The sequence below is a fragment of the Dermacentor variabilis genome, chromosome 7, assembly GCF_050947875.1.
Source record: "Dermacentor variabilis isolate Ectoservices chromosome 7, ASM5094787v1, whole genome shotgun sequence".
NCBI classification, from domain to species: Eukaryota; Metazoa; Arthropoda; class Arachnida; order Ixodida; family Ixodidae; genus Dermacentor; species Dermacentor variabilis.
In genome coordinates, this window is record NC_134574.1 from 86,045,182 (window position 1) to 86,065,946 (window position 20,765).

General features: G+C 44.6%; 1 protein-coding gene across 1 annotated transcript; it reads right to left on the reverse strand.

Moving 5' to 3' along the window:
• Window positions 1-8,615: 8,615 nt before the first annotated feature.
• Window positions 8,616-18,763, reverse strand: LOC142587597 (uncharacterized). Its single transcript, XM_075698726.1, has 6 exons — window positions 18,531-18,763; window positions 17,303-17,354; window positions 15,502-15,590; window positions 14,349-14,444; window positions 10,658-10,708; window positions 8,616-8,880 (listed from the first exon to the last, which is right to left on the reverse strand). The coding sequence occupies exons 1-6, from the start codon at window positions 18,594-18,596 to the stop codon at window positions 8,824-8,826; spliced, it is 411 nt and encodes a 136-aa protein (XP_075554841.1). The 5' UTR covers window positions 18,597-18,763; the 3' UTR covers window positions 8,616-8,823.
• Window positions 18,764-20,765: the final 2,002 nt, after the last annotated feature.

Below are 20,765 nucleotides of genomic sequence, written 5' to 3' on the forward strand. Positions count from 1 at the left end.
CCAGCAGGGGATCTCTCACCTCACCCGAATTCTGGTGACACGGGCGTTTTTGCATATCGGTCCCCGTTGAATTGCGCACGCCGAGACTGGGGTTTGATTCCGCGACCTCATACTTAGCAGCACAACACCATAGACGCTAAGCCGCCGTAGCGGGTGCCTACATAGTGTTAACAGAGCCGTTCAAAGAAATCTTCAACACATTTTATCAAAGACGAAGATGGTTCATGTGGCACGGTGCATCGGTATAGGAGCACATCGGAGACGGCACTAGCTACTTCGGTACCTTAACAGTGCTCATTAGTGATGATAAATGTGGCTTTAAGGTGTAAAGAAAAAACGTGTGTGAACAAAGAAAGAACAGATGGATAAGGAGAGTGAAAGGAGGTGGGGCAGTTGTCAGTCATTTCTTTTTTCATTTTGCAGTAATTTTTTTTCAAACATTCACGTTCAGCTGGCCTTACCAAGTTGCCCAAAAGGAAGGTCAATTCACACTGATGCTACGTTCCACTTCCGCGCGCTTTATTGAGGATCTGTCGCGTTGGTGATGTGCAACCACCGTTCTACCTGGGATAGTATCTGCCAGTGAGAGGGTAGTAGGCCATGGAGGCGAAAGTAACAAAAAATAACGGGATATAGGGCTCTGTAGTGTATATCTTAACTTATAATCTTTACTTTTTCCGAAAACTGTAGTGTATATCTTAACTTATAATCTTTACTTTTTCCGAAAAGTGTGGATTTGGTCTTTCTTCTGTCATGCAAAGATAAAGTTACGCCTCAACCTAAATTGCATTTTGATACTTCTCGTCGCGTTATTTGTCAAATGAAGGTGTGCGAGCAATTGCGGTTATTAACCTGTAACAACTTTATTTGATATTACGGCCTGTCATCTCAAAACGTAGGCTCGCAATAGGCTAGCACTTGTGTGCGTATTTAGTGTTTCAAATATATTCGCCCATACAGTTATCAGAGATTTCTTTTATAGCTCAGTGGGGTACGGATGAGTTGTATATCTGCATAAATGCCCCTGCAATATGGGACACGGACATTTATTTGACACTGAGGAATGTTGGCGACAGAGGTACAGTTGGCAGTTTTTTTTTTCAAGAAAGAGAGTAACATTTAAATTACGAATAATAGCAAGTTCGCCCTCGAGGCGAAGCAGTGAAAGCAATAAGAAGGTATAGCGTTGCGCTCGAGTTCCATCGGACATTATTTTGTCATTGCGCGGGATTGACATTGCCACTTCCCAGCGGATAACGACGCCCTAGAAGCTATTGGGGGTCTCACAACGCTGCAGTCAAAAGGAACGCTGCCAGTGTGGGTACCGGTGTCGCACCTCGATTGTGCACAAGATGACTTCAACGGATGATCGTCGCCGTTGGTTAGCGCCCAATTCAAGCACGTTCAAGGTGCGGTACATTACGTTGCTGCTATTTCTGAAAAATAAACGCCACGCGAATATGTCAAGCGGCAACTTACGCAGGGCGTGCAGAAGCATAGCCGCATCAATTAAAGCGCACCGCAGGGTCATGGAGACACTACCCGGAAGCGGTCGACCTTCAAATCAGCACATATGTGCCCGCCGCGTTAGCTTTGCGGCTATGGCATTGCCAAAGGCCGTGCATTTGATCCCAATCGCGGCAGCCGCATTTCGACGGGGTCGAAATGGAAAGCGCACGCGCACATAGATTTTGGAACTCGTTAAAGAACATCACGGTGTCAAAGTTTATCCGGAGTCCGCAACAACGGCTTGCCTCATAATCCGAGTGTGGTTGCGGCACGTACAGCCCCATAATGCAATTCAAGTTTAATGCTTCTGCCACAATGCGACGCGCCATGTGACGAAATGAAAACGCTCAACCCTCTCACAGGTTATAAAATATGGCGCACAACAACGCTTCAAGCAAACACCTATTCCCTGTGTGCTCTGTGTACTACGCAGACAGCAGTGGTGTTCGCAAGGTAACGTTTAATATCAACTCAGGACTCTCGCCTTAGCCTAAACGTTGAAGAAATTTAAGCTTTAGCCTTCAACATCACCGCTAATTATCGTCAATCCAAGCATCCAGCACGGAAAGGTTCGCTTACATCGATTCCCACAGTGCGTGGGATCTGCATAATTTTTTTTTTTACCCAAATCGCTCTAACACGAAAAAAACTTTTTCGCTGCCATAGTCTCAAAGTAAAATAGGGCCGGTTTAAAGCAATGATTCGAGGCCAATTCCTTTCTTTGTCATGCATCATCACTGGTCCCAGCGGCGCTACCCCCTCCCCCCAACCCCTCGTTGTAGCCGGCATTGGCTTGTCTTGAGCGATGGGAGATGAAGGACTGTACTGGAATGAAAGGAATCCTTACATTACAACAGCCAAGGATTTTATTCGGTGTAACAAAGAATGGTAATATGTAAGCGATCTCTTACCCAAAAGCAAGGGGAAAACACGGTTAGAGCGTAAGAGCCCTATTCCCTGTTCCAGTCGATTTCAGCTTGTCGTTTCCATGTGTTGTTCTTTTTGAGCATCCTTATACTATTGCTTGTGGGTCTTGCACGCAACCTACGCGATGAGGTTCCCGGCGTCGGCGGAAATCGTGATATCTGCGGTGGCCTTCCGTTGAGCCGGCTCCCGCGCTCTGCACACCAAGGCACCAAACGCACATGGCGAAAAGTAGGTTAGAGCCACATTGGGTGCTCCATCGGGCTGCAGTGTGTCCTTCTACGCACCGCCCTTTTCTTGAAGTTTCATCCCCGCGCGACCGTGACGTAACCTTTGCTCGTAGCATCTGCGACTGCGTCGCTCTTCTAGGCTTCATCGCAAATTCTGGTGCTTAGCGAAGAGAGACCGAACCCGTATATTGCCACCGTGACACCTAACACGAATGCGGGAGCAAGCGACCCGCGCGACTGTCAGCGGCACAGAGCGGCACCGCTTCTTTGTAAGCTGCGATTGAGACAGGAGTGCGGCCGGGCATGCAGCGCTTGGCGACAGTATGTTGTAACCAGTTGTCACTACGCCGATCCGGCGAGGGCTGGCGGGTGCGTATTCCCATTCCGCTGCCGCTATTTTGCGTGGCGATGATTCTGTGAGTTCCACTGCTATATTAGCGAGCCGCTCCCCTTGTGGCCCACTGGCAGACATTGTCTGCATGAATAAAACTGAAGGCGCCGGAATAAACTTCATGGCCTCCCTTTGCAAGCATGAACTTTTTTTTTCGTTCTGATAATTTAATCATATACATTTCTTTTGCGTCGATTCGACAGCCGTTGGGTCCGCCGTGACCTAGCGTATTCATACGGCATCAGCGAGACGACCGTGCTGCCGCCGGCGAATGTGACTGCAAAGTGCGGATTCGTACCTGCCGCCCATCTCTGGGTCAATGGAGCGACAACTGGTTGCATATGCTGTCGACAGGCGTCGCATGATGGCCCGAGCACTGCTGACTGACGAAGCTACTATCGTGTGTCGCCTTGAACGAAACGCACCTACGTGATTTGGAGCAGCGGCCTGTTATTGGAAACGGTCTACGAACGACCAGACCAAGTGATGATAGAGGAACATGGAAAAGATAGTCTAGGCAGCGATCATAAACGTTTATCCTTAACATTTGCGAGACACCGCGCGAAATACGAGCCCATAGCATCTGAACTTCTATATATGAATGAAACGCAAATAACAGAGATAGTAAAAACGTAGAAAAGAAAATGGAGATGTACCCTAGAATAGTCTGGGAACTGGTAGCAGAACTGGGAACACGGTACAGCCAATCAGCCTGCGAAGTTAAATGCGTGTTATGAAATCATAAAAGTGCTTCAACTATTCCTTGAAAGCATGAGTGCGCCGTTAGTCCCTGCTTCGAACTTCCCTAAGGCAATTGTGCAGTGCACCAAATTCACATTCGGTGGAAATTGGGGTAACATTAGGTGTGATCTCTCAAAAAAGCTTAACGTTCGTAGCTTAACAACAACAACAACAGACTTTTTATTTCGGTTTACAGTACACACTGCAGACCGAGGAAAATTGGGCCAGAGATGTGTCGCAACACGTGACAGAAGCCCAGCTTCCTCTCGGTAGTTCAAGCACCTACGGTTGCAGTATAAGATTTACAAAATGTTACACATAATGTTTCCAAAACCACTAAGTGGGATTCAAATGTGCTACATGTCGCACGTAATAATAATAAACAAATACAGAAATATCATGTGCCTTTCAGCAAATACCTTTCAGCAATGCAAATTATTATGTTGCATGCGAACAATATTAATAGTAAAAATTTAATGATGCAGTTTTACGTGCCAAAACCACTATCTGATTATGACGCACGCCGTAGTTAAGGACTCCGATAATTTGGACCACCTGGGGTTGTTTAACGTGCACCTAAATCTAAGTACATAGGGCTAATAATAGTAGCAAAACATTTATGGTAGATACAGAAATCATAAGAAGTTAACTGGAGAAGAAAATAGTAGAAATGTTGCTATACTGATTTACATCTCTTCTAATCACTGAAGGTAATTATTTATTGCTCGTTTTCAGCCTATATTCAAGCGTTACACGAGGCAAGATAGCTTGCCCCAGTTAAACCGTGAACTAAACAAGGAATTTTTTTTAACATCTGGTGTAAATAAGGTCGCAAATATGTATAGGGAATGTTCAGAGCAATGTTCAGATTTTTCCTTTCCTGTAAATTACGTATAATTTATTCAGTTTACCCTACAGGCTCGGATGAGCATTGAGTAGGGGGGGGTTACAGAAAAATGACAAATAATTAACGCAAAGAAAGGAACCGCATAGTAAGAGAAACAAATAAATTTGTACATTGGAAAAAAAGGAACACTGTTAAACATTGGAAAAAGTACATACAAATGCAAGGAAATACAATGGAAAACAAAGTCCAAAAACAATACAAAGGCGAATACAATACAAAGTCGTACAACAAAGTCAAGCGAACATGAGAAGTTCCAAATGTTCACGAAATTTCGCAGGATCTTTTATTGAGACAATATTATTTGGAAGGCTATTCCAAATAATAAATAGGTAAACGTATAACGTATAAACGTATAAATAGGTTATAAAGTATGCTTAACAAACGGCGTATAATTTAACCCTCCGTCCTATAGTACATCTATATCTGCCACCGAGGAGGAGGAGGAGGAATAAACTTTATTAGTAGAAATGAGCCGACGGTAAAATCGTCCGAGGTGGGCGGCGTCCCTAGTCCAGGATGCCGTGGGCCTGAGCCGATAGCTTGGCTCTGCTCACCAGGCGATGCTGGTCTTCAGGGCTCGAGCTTGTCAGCTGGGCCTCCCACTGCTCGACGGTTGGTCCGGTGATGGGCGGTGTCGATGGGTTTTGTTGACATTCCCATACCATGTGGTAGAGGGTATTGGGCGTAGAGCAGTAGGCGCATTTGTGAATATAGCTCGTAGGGATACATGGCGTGTAGCAAGGTGCCGTGCGGGAATGTGGCGGTCTGTATGCTTTTCGGAAGATCACCGCCTCTTCTCTTGTCAGCTTGGGATGCGGGGGTGGATAGATCCTCCTACCACCGACACATTTTCTTCCCGAAAGAGTAGATACATTATAGCGAAACGCGCATGCGAGGTTACATACGAATGCATGTATTACAGCCCTTTAGGTACATTTTTTCATCAACTCATCGCATGCGTTGTGCGTAACTGCCTTGTTATAGGGTTTTACAGTGGCGCTGCTTGTGGCTAGCCTATTCGTCCATCCATCCGTCTGTCGCCTGTAAGCTGAAAACTCCTCCGGCGCAACCCCATGCGCATGCGCGAAAGAAAAAAGGGAAGGAGGCGCGCGATTGGCCTCGCTGGTAGTGACGTTGTTGTGCTCCGTCGCAGCCGAACGCGCACTCAGCACTTTCTCTCTGGCTCCAAAGTGGTTTGGCCACGCTTCATACGTACTCCTGAGAAAGCAAGGCCAAGAGCAGGACCGGGAAGGAGATCGTCTACGCTATGCCGATGTTGCAGCTCGGGCACAAGAACAGGAGCAGAGTGTGAGACCGGGCTAGTTGCGATTCCAAGCTGATGTAACCAGCGCAAGAGTGGACACAGCGCACTAGTAAGGCCACAGGGACAAGGGCTGACTTCCAACTGGCGTTTCTAACAAAAAAAGGGATGCATATATGCATGCATGCGAAAGGCATGCAAATGTCGTTCCCTCTTTGAAAGAACAGAAATACTAGGAAGAAATGCGCATGAGAACACAAGACTCATCATTGAGGCAGCGGCTATCGCGGAACACAACTGCGTTAGCAAACCATCCATAGCGTTGTCAGTTAAAGAATTCGCTTACTTGAGGTCTGTATATGCGGGAAGCCGCCTTAGGTCTTGACGTGGCCTTGGCGCACTCTCGTTGATTTGTGGTGACCATGTTTACTTGCACAATTGTATCTCATTCTGATCAAGTGCACGTGTTTATAAATGCGTGATTCTTTGTAATAAACACGAGTTCGAAGTCAGCACTTGTGCTCGTCGTCTTAGTAGTGTCCCGTGTGCACCCTTGCGCTGGTTACATCAGCAAGAACAGGCTCGTTCAGCAGAGCGCAAGCAGCAACTGCGTACGGAGGATCCGGCAGCCTACGAAGCTGTCGCTTAATCAACCGTCGGGATTAACCCAATGATAAACGCTGGGGCCACACGTAGCAGCTTCGCTGGTTAACCATCTGTGCGGTGTCCGTCCGCGGTGATGTTTTTATATCTCCTTTCATTTCGGGGGCTAAAAATCGGATGTAATTTTTAAGGAGGAAAACCGGGCAGAAATCGGGATTTTGTCGACGCGCAGCCAATCGTTCACAATCTCTCTGGTAACCTTTACCAATGATTATCAGATACAATGGCTTCTTCTCGACCACGAACGTATATAAAGGAGCGAAATCGCCCTCGGGCGCATGTATTAGCAAAGAGAGTCTTTAGTGTGTCATGAAACGAACTTAACTATACAAATGCTGTTAGGCCGGCATTACGTGTATTAAAACAATACTTGTAGGCAAAAGCAACTAATAGTAATATACGTATTAGGCGATTCCTTCTTTATTTGGTTCTCTGGAGCTTGCTTAAGAAAGAAAATAGCAGCGCACACAACCATGCTTGGCAAGATTGGATAGGTTTTTTTTTCTTGTTTTACAACTTGCTGTTTACGCACATTTTTTTTATGAAGTGCCATTGTCAGGTGGAAGCAAGCATCTACATACTGTATAGCAAAAAGCAGGAAGATGTCTAAACAATCGGTTTAGAGATCACCACCTGAAAGTTAACAATCTATTGAACTTCGCCGTCGTCCTCGGTTCAGCGCACACAAGCAGTCACTCGCGACCACGCTGCAGGTCCGTCTTGGAGACCGGCTGCTTTCGGAGCAGACAGTACTGGAACTGCACTCTATGCAGGCGTCACTCCACAAGTCGGTCGAGGCACTCTTGGCGTATTCACCTTCGAGTGGCCTATTAGAGAAACTAAATCAGTTCTCAAACACGTTCCTAGCCTCCAGTTTTTATCTCGCGTCTTTTCTTGATTTGTCTGCTATTCTTTCAGTCTTCTTTTCTTCCTTTGGCCTAATGAAGAGCAGCAAACCAGAAGCTCTTCTGGCGGACGTTCCTACCTCTCCCACCCCATCTCTCTCTCCCTCTCTCGGTGTCCATCCTAGATCTCTGTCGGGCCTTTCTCCCTTGTCTGTGTATAGTCATCCTGTTATACTGCTTCGTGCCACGCGCTCTTCCAACAAAATTAATGCTGCAACAACTAGTTCAATCTACCACCCCTCTCTGAACGCAACATAATTGAGTATACGTCCTGTCAGCGTCACAGCTACCGCTCGCATTACAGAGCGCCGTCGTCGTAGCTTTCAGTTCTATAGGGCAATACAGCTGTTTACATGTACATGCGACGTGCGGGAAACGTGATGCGATGAGCCATTATCGTATTTATGTTAACGTAGCTTCTAAAAAACAGCTACAAGCTTTCCTACATTGAATGCCGCCTGGCGGGAATGCATTAAATAGGCTGGTTTTCGCTTGGGTGTTCAGCATAAAGAAAGCGCATATCATATTCGTATATCAGCATTATTATTACCATGAAATATCTTTACCACTTGCTCACAGAAGACGGACAACGTTCATTAGTTTTGCAGTGTCTGAATGTATTATCATCCTTTAAGAAAGAGTAATCTTCAATGGGAAATCGGTTTTAGGCCAACTTCGATAAAACTTATTCGGAGCGCGGAAATTCGGAATTATTGTGTTTTACTAGAGTAAAGAAGGACCATGGTTTTACGACTGTTATCCGCTATGTGTCAGAATGTTCCTAGAAAAGTTTACGTTACACCGTGTTAATACTTCGAGGAAACAGAGAACTTGCAATGTGCAATGTGTGATGAAACATTTATGTTTGTGGATTACACTTAAGTCTTGAAAATACTTATTGAACAAATGCTTTTTTTTTCTATTTCCATTCGGTGTGCGACACGCATGGGGATTCGTTGATGAACTGAACGAGTGACGGTCTTATTTAGGGGATATAGCGATAATTTTCGGGTTGTGACATTGTCTGTTGGCTTCATATATGAATGTGACCTATATATATGTATATATAATGTATACATAAAGAGAGAGAGAGAGTACTTCTTTTATTTGCACATCTAGAATATGCCATCACAATAAATAATAAACCACCGAAGCTGGATTCTAAGACACCAGAAAATGAAAAAGTAAGTTGGAGGATATACAAGGGCCAGAGTTTAAGCTTGCGGTTGTCATGGGCATCGTGATTCTCCAGAACGGTGCTCCAGCGTCTTCTCATTTCGCAGCTTTCTTTCTCAATTCTCTCGGACAAGTTTTCTATGGTAGAAGACTGCGCAGGATAGGAAATACGCCTGCAAATAGAAGCATGCGATAGGTTTCTTTTTCTTGCCTCAGCTGATTGCGCGACAAGTGTTGCATCGAATTCCGCAAAAACTTTTTTTTTCTTGGAATACACAGCCTCGTAAAAATGACAAAAAAATAAAGCATTGGCTTTATGTTTTCTCGCGTTTCTATGGTCCTCACCGATAAAAAAAATAAAGACCTTCGTTTACCTCAATATCGCTTTCCAGTGCAGTTTATGCAACTGTGCGCGCCATGATAGCGCATCAAAGGCACAGCTTGAAACGCTACACCTTGAAACGCTTATGATTAGACCTTTGCTGCAAATGGAAATAGCATGTGCGAAGTGTTTTAGTGAAGGAAGTTGGAAGGCGTAAAAATGGGGCTTCGGTCTCGGTGCCAGTATGTTCTTATGCAGCTGGTACACATCTCTCATTGTTTCTTTGCAGTGTTTTGCCTAAGGCCCGTATTATTCAAGTGACTGCATAAGTGCATTCAATGTATACTGGACCAGTAATAGCTGATGTTTGCATTTTTGTTGCTTCTATAAAATTTCCCGCGGGGTGCCCATACTTTTTTTTTTCAACTTGCCGTCGTGCACCAGAACGCCTTTGATGATCCGGAGGGTGCAAAATATGTGGTTAAACTGTGTTTCTGATGCTAATAAATAGTTGCCTCAGAAGGAGCTTATGATCGTGCAGTACGATTCATAGCTGTGTAATTAAGCCTTTGTGCACTGCAGATCCATCCTCGAAGCAAAATAGATAGACGAGCCAGTTGCAATGGTGTCGTGTTGTGCAATGCGAAACAATAGAGGGCTACGTGGACAAAAACACAACATATCATGAATTCTTAACTGAACGTGGTGAAGCCAGGCGCTTCCTAGTCAAAGAATGTAGGCATTGAAAAATTGTACAACTTGCTATCTAGCGTCGCACTGCCGCATGTGTGGCGTTGTGCCTTTGTTTGATGACACTGAGACAGTTTGAAACAAGGAGGAAAGTAGTCACTCGATAAATGGAAGCACTATACAAATGTGATTCGCATGCGTTGTTCAAGTATCAATCCTGATAAAAAGCACGCGCTATCCTGTTTGCTCTTTTCATTTTCTCTCTCTATTAAGTGCTTCTTCAAACATTTTCCAAACCTTAATACGAGTTCATCTTCAGTTGCTTTGTTGAAGCAAAAAGGCTATATACACTGTTTATTTGGAATCAAGCCTTAAGATGAGAAAAGGAGGTGCCGTTGTGTTTCTGTCTGCGTAGCCCTGTTTTCTCGCCCGGCCTTAATATTATAATTTCATCATTATATTTCCTTCTAACTAAACACTTTAATGTTGAGTAGGTAACCAACATTACAAAGAATTGCTGACAGTAGTTTATGTTACGTCATCAAGCCATTTAAGATAAAGAGGACACTTACTTGAAGGACACTTCTTATCATCAAGAAAAATTCGCTTTATACTGCAGATAATAACGCTAAAAAATCAGCGTTAGTTTCCTTGAAATTTCGAATCTCACAGCTCGGCACAGAACCGTCAAAGTGAAAACAAATTTGTTCGGGGGAAAGTTTGCATGTTCCTGATTGTAGTAGAAAGCTAACTTATCCTGCATGCCACCATTCCTACCCACACTTGCATAGACTAAGAAAATGACGCACTTTCATAAGTTAAGTTTCCTTCTCGAGGAACATTTTCAGGTTTCTCAAGCGTTCGGACTGCATTCGTGTGGATACGCAATATTACTTTCGATAAACATGAGCTTGCTAAACACATTCAGGTTTACTCACTTCCACAATTGCAAAGGCAAACATCAACGTTGCGGAAACTGGGTCCATCATCTGAAAAACAACAATTCGTTTGCTTTCATCTTTGTCTTACCTTAGCCAAAAAGATTATACTCCGCCAAAATCAGACCGTCCGAAATGTTACTGCTTAATTCTTTTATTTATTTTATCCCAATACTGTAAGTTGTGCCAAACGTTTACGCGAGCGGCAAGGAACGCTGTACGGGAACGTGCACTGTAGTATTTACTATGCGATACACGAACATGCTGTAATAGTTACGGGGAAAGCAGTGTCAGCTGTTGCTCAAAAGAGTCAGAGGACTATATTGAGCAGCAGCTGAAACTGCTGTTCGGGACAGAAACGATAACTGAGAAACATCAACTCATGTGATGTACGGCCAGGCAGCGTTTGCTCAAGATTCGGTACCGGTTTCCGTCAATATATGACCGATGATGAGTCAGACTCATCTGTAAGAACCCGTGAATTTTACACAATGGACGACGACAAAGAAAGAATTCGCCCAATTATTGTGTCATACCTTTTGCCCTAAGGTGCAAAACCAACTTGTTCGTGTGCCCATCTTGATACCTAAGCACATCTTTTCTCGATTTGCGGTAGCCCGTCAGTGAGGAAAGTAAAATTGCTAGGGAAATAATAGGGCGTACCTCAACGAAACCGATCGGTGAAAATAAAAAGCCGACAACGGCGGCGTCTCTCGTAGACGCTGCACAATTTCTGAGAAATCTTTAGGTCGCTCCTCCAATGTAAAAACATGGAAATTGAGAAATCGTTTTTTCTCAGCGACCACAACACCACACTTGATGAGGTTCTCGCATTTAAATGAAGAAGTTAAATTATAGCTACTGTTGGTTGCGAAATTTTTGTCAGTCGCATATCTTTAAAAAACAAAACCCTAACTCAGCAATCATAAAAGACATCACAATTTTGTCGATTGCACATAAAAGTACATCTAAAGCGGACAAAATTCATATATCGTGCATAACTCTCAAATATGCCACTAATTTGTGAGTACAACTGTTGTGAAATCCTTCTAAACAATGTACCAATTTCACGAAAGATATAAATCGACATATCAAATTTGTCCGCTTTGATGCCCTCGTCGATGCAGTTTACAAGACTACAATATCCATTCGTGGTGCACACCTGCGAATTTCTAAGCTTGGTGTTTCTATTTCTGTCAAGCGTACCAATTTTTGAAAATTCCCTTTAAGAGATCTAGAAGTAATTGGAAATTCCGCTTCAACATTAACTAGAACTTCACATGAACTTTTAAATGCAACAAATTTAATTAAAATCGGCCCAGTGGTTATCTCAGAAAAGCCTTTCTACCTTTAACATGTATTTGAATAGGCGACATCGGAGTTAGGCCTGGGTTAAAGCTGCCGCGAACTGCTTCCGACGATTATCCTAGCCCGTTGACTGCGCAGCTTTAACAAAAGAAAAAGAAACAGGTGGCTGCCTTTGGGGAAGCCTCTGAAAAGCCCCGAATCAATCATCGCTGGGTTTGCCTCGTCGCGACTAAACGCTCTCAGGATGACAAGTCATATCCAGCCAATGAACGGCTGCTCTTTATAGAGGCCGCTGATAACGCCGGTGGGACAACCTTTGTAGTGAAGTTAGGCGATCAAGGATAGTTTTTATTTCTTTTATTTTTGTTTTGTTGACGTCATCACTACGCGACAGCGGAAAGTTTGAAAAGTTCAAGGTCAATACGCCACGCGGTGGCGATCCTGTGAACTGAACCCTGAGGCCCGGAAAAGCTCAATACGGATGACAGAAATAGCGGCTGTTGCTACGCATGTGCAAGTAGAGTGCTGTGATTACAACAAGAGATATTGTGTCGTGGTATTATTCGGCATAGAAGCTGGCAACGAGATCGACACGTCATGCGTCTGCTGGCGTGCCCATAAAGCTTTGTCATGCATGTCTCGCGTGGCGATAAGCAGCAGGTTACACAAGAAAGCTATTGCTGATATTCACAATCGTATTCAATAGTTCTTGCCACAATGTTTTGTTCTTCATTCTACCCGTGCAATGCTACTTGTAATCCAAGCAACAACCTCGAGAACAGCCGCGTACCGCAATAACCTCTCATCCCTAGTTGCCGTTGGTGATGGTTTAGTGCCCCGTACCTGTGCATGCTAAGCATGCCGAAAAAAAAGCACATGGTCCAGTTATCGCGGCGCGGCTTTGTAACATCGCACACTGCGACTAACAGAATTATTTCTCATAAGGCTACTGCATCAGATGCTATCGCTACGGCATGCACGACACGTGCTGATCATTACTAGTGATCTTCGTGTTGCTCTCTCCCGATCCAGGAATGTATATAAAGCCTTGCGCAATAAACATGACGGCATTCTTCCCGTTGCGCTCGGACTGTCAGGGTGGCCCAACGGCGCCAAACGATACTGCTACGAGCTTTTTAGCAAGTGGTGGATTGCAACGAACCATGGAAATAAAGCACTGCAATTATGGACTTCATGATTTCATTTTTGAAAGTCCTAAAAATTATAACTGAAGGGCAGATTATGAGGAGATCCGAAAAAAACTGAATTTCTTGGGGAAGAAAAGAACTACTCGATGAAGAAAATTCCAGTGCGGAACAATATAGCTAGCTATATCCCAGTTTCTTGGCAGCATATGCCCAAGGTAAGCCACGGACAACTGGCACAATACTTTTGCTGCATACTGATTGTATACTCCAGAATATCTTTAGCGCTTCCCCTTATATGCCCGTCAGGTAAATGCCCGTGATTCTTCCCTTGTTTCCCTTTCTTTGTTCCTTTTCCTTCTTATTTTTTCGTGCGGAGTGCTTGAGCATTTGAGCAATAACTGAAGCGCTGAGTCGACCACTATTTCCGGCTGGTCGCGCGCGGAGGGATGCGCAAACCGACATCATGTTAAGAACGTGAAACCAAGGGTTTCCGCAAGCGACATCCTTCATCAGGCGTGAGACATTTCACAGGCACACTACTCGTGGCAGTCCTACCCATACAACTCGAGTAAAGTGAACCTTGCTCTATATAGCGTAGCGTCTGTCAGCATACGAGAGTCAGCATTCTCTGGCCAGGACCTCTACTGGGTTCTTATTTATAAAACTGTATTCTGCCGAGGTTCGCGTGACATAGTTGAGTTCCCACTGTTAACAGTGTACTATCAGTATTTCGTCCGGTGCGCCAAATCGTCTGTGTGAGCTCGTTCCTCTCTACAGGAGCGATATCTCGCGGCAGTTGCCACCTGACCCGCCCTCCACGGCGTTACAACCACTTGAGTCGGGTCACAAAGCTCTCTGATTGCGTTAAATTAAGGTTCGATAGCAAAGGAAAGCGTTCGACGCGTCCGTGAAAGCGTGCCTACATTTTGTATTCCGCCATGTCATCCTCCGACTACAGAGAGTTGGCACTAAACCGGCGTTGTAAACTGCTGCGAGCTTCCTAGTAAAAAACTTCATATTTGACTTGTGACGGCCAACAGCTCAGACAAGGAAAACGGATAGAATTAACATTACTCGCAAAGCACAACGTTTTGTGGCATGTTTTTCTGTCTATCCGTTTTTCGTCTCATTTTTTTTTGCGCTGTCTGTATACCGTCTCAAGCCATGTTGAATGACTAATGCAGCATCGCACCTTCACACAATTTCATATTTGATATTCTTTCGTTAGTACTCACCTTGCTGTTTACGGCTGCCCAGACCGCCGCTCCGATGAGCCACAGTGTAAAGGGCACCATGGCTAAAATCCACGGAATCATCAGTGCGGATATTTTCTGCGTGCAACAAGACTACGTCAGCAGCAGCATTTTCGAAAAGCTATACAGGCTTGACTCTCCTTTCGTTTTAGAACATTAATATGTGCTACTCTGAAGCAAAATAACGTTAGCAAGCTTTCTTGTCAATGAGCTTCAGCGAGGCGCACACACCTGTTAGCATCACTGTAATATGGTCAAAGAAATTACAGAAGAAATTACAGCCTTTAACCACTTGTTTTTGACCACACTAAGTTAAATTTCCTGTTAAGCACTCCTCCTAAAGGAGTTTCAGTGAAGACATAACTTCATTATGCATACTTTGGCCCATTTCTACCAGGAAACAATGCTAGGAAAGCACCACAGAATTGAGCTATATATAACCCCCGGAAGCTTCCCGCATACGTAGTGACACTTCCGTTCTCAAAAATGCATGCGCGTCAGGCTAATTCATAGAATAGCTCCCTGCCTACTGATCTTGATGCACGCGGTAAAGCAAAATAACCTTGACCAGAAATTAGATGTAACACAAAAGGTAACGTCCCTTTCCAACTTTAATTCTATCTTTGCTTCTATATTTTCTCTCACAGTGACATCACCGCATCAGAATTGCTGGCACCGGCTGACAAGTAGAACTTTAACGGAATCCCGCTGATATTGACGTACATATCTAATGCCCATGACGGCCCATACTATACCTAACGATACACTCTAAGAACAGGTTACACCCTTTGGAGTGTATATTTGCCACACGACAATAATCGCCATCTGTCTTGCCCGCATTTCCTTTCTTGAAAACGCTGCGCTCATTACTTTCCTGTCTAGAATGCTGGGTCATGCTCATATCGCGTATGCCCTTCTTGACTTGGAAGTACCGGGCTCTCAGCAGCGTTAAAGAAAGGAAATGCGGGCAAGTTACATGACGATTATTGTTGTGTGGCAAATATACTCCCCGGAGGGTGTAAACTTTTCTTAGAGTGCACAAGCAAAGGCCGAAAATAAATCATGAATTCTTTTCTTCTATGATTGAAGTAAAACTCGAAATATATAGGAACGGTACTGAAACAGAAAAACTTACGTCACCCACTCCTTTGACAAACAATAACGAAGCGATGAGCAACAGCGCTGCCATGCAAATCCACGTCAAGTGGAAATCTGAAAATGTGGCTAAAAGAAAAAACAAAAATTTGCCGAAATGGTGCCATATATATAGCTTCCGTATATATTAACAGTGCTTTGAGACCTGCGTCTTGTATATTGAAAGGCAGTTACGCGGCATCTTGACTTGACGCAGCTTGACTGTCGTCAGCGAAAGCTGACGACAGTCAAGGCTTTCAAACGAAAAACAAAGTGCTTTCGCTGCCATTACATTTTCGCAGAGTGGAATGATTGCCGGGGCTCGCGATTGTCGTTTCGTTCAGCATCGCGGGAATGTTCTTCGTCGGTGGTCGTTTCGCGCCGGCGCCGTTTACATTTTCGTTGCTGTTCCCTCCGGCGCTCATCGTACACATGTTGTTCTTCGGGTGCACGAACTATACGTGTCCGTCCCATCGATAACGCAGCTGCTTTTAGTGGCGAGACCTCTCTTGCTTATATACCGCGATAACCTTGACGCCGCGCTATTTTTCACAGCGAGCGTTCTAATCTGCTCCGCATTTTGACAACTGCGCCGCCGCACTGCACCCGTACGTCATCACACACAAAGCAAACAATGAAACCCATTGTGTGTATGGGTTTGCTAGAAATTGGTAAGTCCGTTTCTGTTGCCGGACGCCGAAGAAACTACGGAAGGTTAGCCATATACAGCTTTCGCTGCAAGATCAAGCTTTAAACTTCATTGGTGTTTTTTTAACACGTAGCAAACTTGCGAAATGCCGCATATTCATCTAAAGTAATTATCCATTTTGCATGCGCACGCGAAGAACTGCTCCTGACACAATGGCAGTCTCGGGAATCAATGGTGTTTTGCAGTTCCGGAAGCCGGATTGGCCAAATCCCAAATGCAAACTTGTATTAAAAGCTGCCTGTTATCCTCGCATTGGGACGTTGGGTAAATCCACATATTATCGTATTGTCGAGGAAAAAAATTAAATTATGTGGTTTTACGAGCCAAAATCACTTTGTGATTATGAGGCACGCCGTAGTGGTGGATTCCGGAAATTTCTACCACCTGGGGTTCTTTAACGTGCACCTAAATCTAAGTACATGGGTGTTTTGGCATTTCACCTCCATCGAAATGCGGCCGCCGTGGCCGGGATTCGATACCGCGACCTCGTGCTCAGCAGCCCAACACCATAGCCACTGAGTAACCACGGCGGGTTCATTGTGAAGGAAGAACGACATTACAATATGCATAATGTGAACGGGAAGACTGCACATGGGTTGAAGCCCAGACCAGAGTGGTAAAGTAAAATTAAAAGACAAGCGTCGCGGATAAATAACTCGTCATTCGACCCTCACAACAATTTTTGGCTAAGGAAAGCAACTCATTTATGAGTAAGACCGTCAGAAATAAACCCTGGGTTGCTTTTTGACATATATTTTTAGCGTCCAGCATGGGAAACTGGCGACCTAAACAGATAGCTTTGCAGCTAGCAATACATTTTCACAATTTCTTTTCCGTTTTTTTTCACGTATTTACACGTGCACGAAAAGTCTACGAAAGCTGCCCGAATGAATACCCTTTGCGATGGAAATAGGACTCAATTTTTAACGGTTAAGAAGACGAGACCGGTCATTCCTGAACTACGGCACGCCACATTGCGATGATCCGCGAATAGAATAGCTATTCCAATACTCGAATAGCTATTACCAATACTATTCGAGTATCACAACTATGTCAGGGCTGTGTGCTATATTAATATTTGATGCATACTTACAAGAGTGTGCATACGATGCGGACCCTGCCAGGATAATGAAAATGCTTTGTACCTGTACAAAGGAAAGGAACGAAAATTGACGCCGTCCTTAAAAAGTTCTTACCACGCGACTTACGTTACATCATTTTTCTCTAAGATAATGCTATCGTCTCTACTACTATTCGTCGCACATCCGGTGAAAACTCATCGTAGGGGAAACATAACAACGTTAACAGTCACCTAATGACATCAGCACAAAGTGGGACAGAAAGTAAGATAATACACAGGTCGCCGCTTTGCAACATTGCCGGTGGTTATGGTGATAACGTTGGAACAAGCGGCTTAAGCCCGGCAAGCGAGGCCAGCAATTGTGCAACCTGTATTGCCTCTTTCGGTGAATCTGGTTTGTCACCACACATCTCAAAGTCCACAGTCTCGAGGAAGCGCAAGCGAAAGGCGCAATACGTATCTTCTTACGATCTGTCAGATTTCTACAAACACTCAACTTTGTTCGCAATAGCGTAGAATTCCCCTTGTCCATGGAGCATCAAGTAACACATCTGGCTCCGCAGTATTGGGCCGCCGTGATCACACGAAGTTGTTACTTGTCGCCCAACTCGCGGCAATATCGAGATTGTGGAGACGCTGAGCACCGCTTCTTGAACGACCAAGCTGGCGCGTATGATGAGCCGTGCACTGATGATCCCAAAAAAAGACAACGCGACCTCCGAGAGCTTACCCTCTAGTGTTCGTGCGGCGACATTCCGAAAATGACAACGAATAGCCTCCTTCGTGAGTTGAGACAATGTCGGTACTATCACTTTTGGGAGGCTTGATAACATTCGCAGCTCTCGCACTCAGAACGCCGAAAGCAACCCTAAGCACTCAAATTCTAACAGCAGCGCAGGCACGACACCGTATGATTTGTAAATCATTCAAACGATATATAACGATGTTAAGGCGAGTATTCCACAATCTTCGCGTTTCAGGAAGATAGATATGGGAGGACACAAGGCGCTCTCAAAGCATGATATCAGCATTCAGCAAACAGCGGAACTTGTTCTCGATTGCATGCAACGTCGAAACTAGGTGTAATTTTTTAACGTTCGAATTAAGCACAATGATGTGACATCGCTTCAACGACACAACAAGATATCCCACATCTTAAACGCGTGACCAGTAAAAACGCTACAAAGCATGCGGTTTCGGAACAACAACAACAAAAAAATCTAATGAAGCATTTGCTCACCACCGAGATCATACCGATGAAGATGTTGCCAGTCCTGAGCTCAAAATAACCCAAAAATTTCTTCATGGCTCCCGTATGTCTGTGCCTTGTCTGGTTCGTCTAGTTCCTCTCCGACTGTACACGTCCCGATCCGTTTGTAATTCACGTAATTAGTCTCGACGCGCCTTAAGCGCCGCAAGCAATCCGAGGTGCTACCAGCCAGACACCAACACGTGCTTCGCGGCCGGCTCGACATCCCGGAAATGACGTCGCGAGTGCGGACGAGCTTATCAGCCGCTGGCGCACGTGTGACGCTTCCGGATGAGCAGAAGAGGCAGCAAGAAAAAGAAAACACAAGCCTAGGAGGAATGCATTTGTAGAATGGTTGAAATCGTACGCGCCGAATTCCCGGTAGTCGATAAAGGTTTCTTTGTTGTTGTTCTGGTCACATTATTCGTACATTGATGCTGACAGATTCACCGTATTCGTAAACTGCACACGCATTGGCGATGGCTAGTGTTGAGAATGGGACACAGTCTCTCCAATGTGACAACTGGTGATAAACGTCTTCCTGCAGTCGGCAGGAAGACGTTAATCTAAACCACGCGTGACTGCATCGGCAGGACGCATCACAAAAGCGTTGATTCAGTCCTAACTAGCCGCCCGTGTCTCACACCACTTATACATGACCTTAAATTATTAACAATAAGGCAGGCCATGTAACTACGCCATCTAGCTAGAGAAAACCTCATATCGGCACCGTTCATAAATATCGCCAAGAGGTTAGTTAGCGCCGCACATACATTTTTGGCGCCGGACACTTCAGTATGGTAATTTTTTTTTTGCTTGATTTTTGGGCGGAAATGTCCAATCCTGCTTTCCGAGCGTAGTTGTTCAGCACATCAAGGGCTTTTTGAAGCTGTTGAGTTTTTCTAGATATATCTTTATGCACGGACCACAAAGTGACGTCATCCGCATAGATTAAGAACCTCACATCTGGAATCCGATGTAGTTGCCAGGCTAGAGGTATTAGAGCAACACATCTAGCCTGGCAACTACATCGGATTCCAGATGTGAGGTTCTTAATCTATGCGGATGACGTCACTTTGTGGTCCGTGCATAAAGATATATCTAGACAAACTCAACAGCTTCAAAAAGCCCTTGATGTGCTGAACAACAAGGGCTTTTTGAAGCTGTTGAGTTTGTCTAGATGTATGGTAATTAAGCATGAACATTTGCAGCGAAAAACTTAAATACTTGCTGACTTCCGTTGCAATGCACGATAGTAACACGCCGGCAAAAGCTGTGGAGTGAAAGGGGAATCCACATTACTCAAGAAATAAGCTTGTTCGCATTCCTTATATATCAAACCTTGCTTAGCACTCGGAAAAGTAAGCATTACGCACATTTTCTAGATCTAATGGCGGTATTCAGCAACAGAGTGAATAATAATTGCTACTGTCGCTAATTAGTGATACACCAATTAAGGCAGCAATGTAACCAACCCAATAATATTCTACAATTCAGGGAAACAAACCGCGCCTGTATGTTAAGCAAGAAACTCCTCACGGCAGAAGGCCTGAGTTAACAAAGCGTTTTATTCTCACATACGACGCGATGTAAACAAATTGTCCCGTTATTATTTAGGCCACTACGAAATGGAGCGATGGTATTGCGGGCCTTCTCAATTTTCTTCAAGCGCCAACAAAGAATAACAATTTACATGCAAATTTAATGCAAATGCCATGATGTCTTCTTCTCGCACACCTACACATGCCTGGCCATTGGAAATAGGTGCTTGAAAGCTTGCTCTATGGCTCTCAAGGCCTTAAGGGCTGTGTGCAAGATCCTAAAGGCTTCTGAATTGTGCGACCGTCTTTGAAATTTGCAGCGCGTAGCGTCGCGTGATTGTGAGAATTTTTCTCACTTTCTTTTTTCTTCTACTAACGTTTATTCTCTTTAGCCCTTTTCCCAGCACAGGGTAGCCAGCCGGTACTTACACTGGCTAATCTCCCTGTCTTTCCTCCCCTTTTGTCTCTCTCTTGCCGACAACTTCTATCTCCGAGGCCAATTTTTTTTCAGTGACATCATTGTACACAGACTTTGCGTTAGAGTGGAACATGTCCACTGCAACGCACGCTTTGCATCCGATCACACACGTTCAACCTTAGCTGCAGACAACAGACGTTTTCACAAATGCTAGCGTCAGAAATGCTTATCATCTTTCGTCCTCTCTCTACCACGCACGCTTTCTAT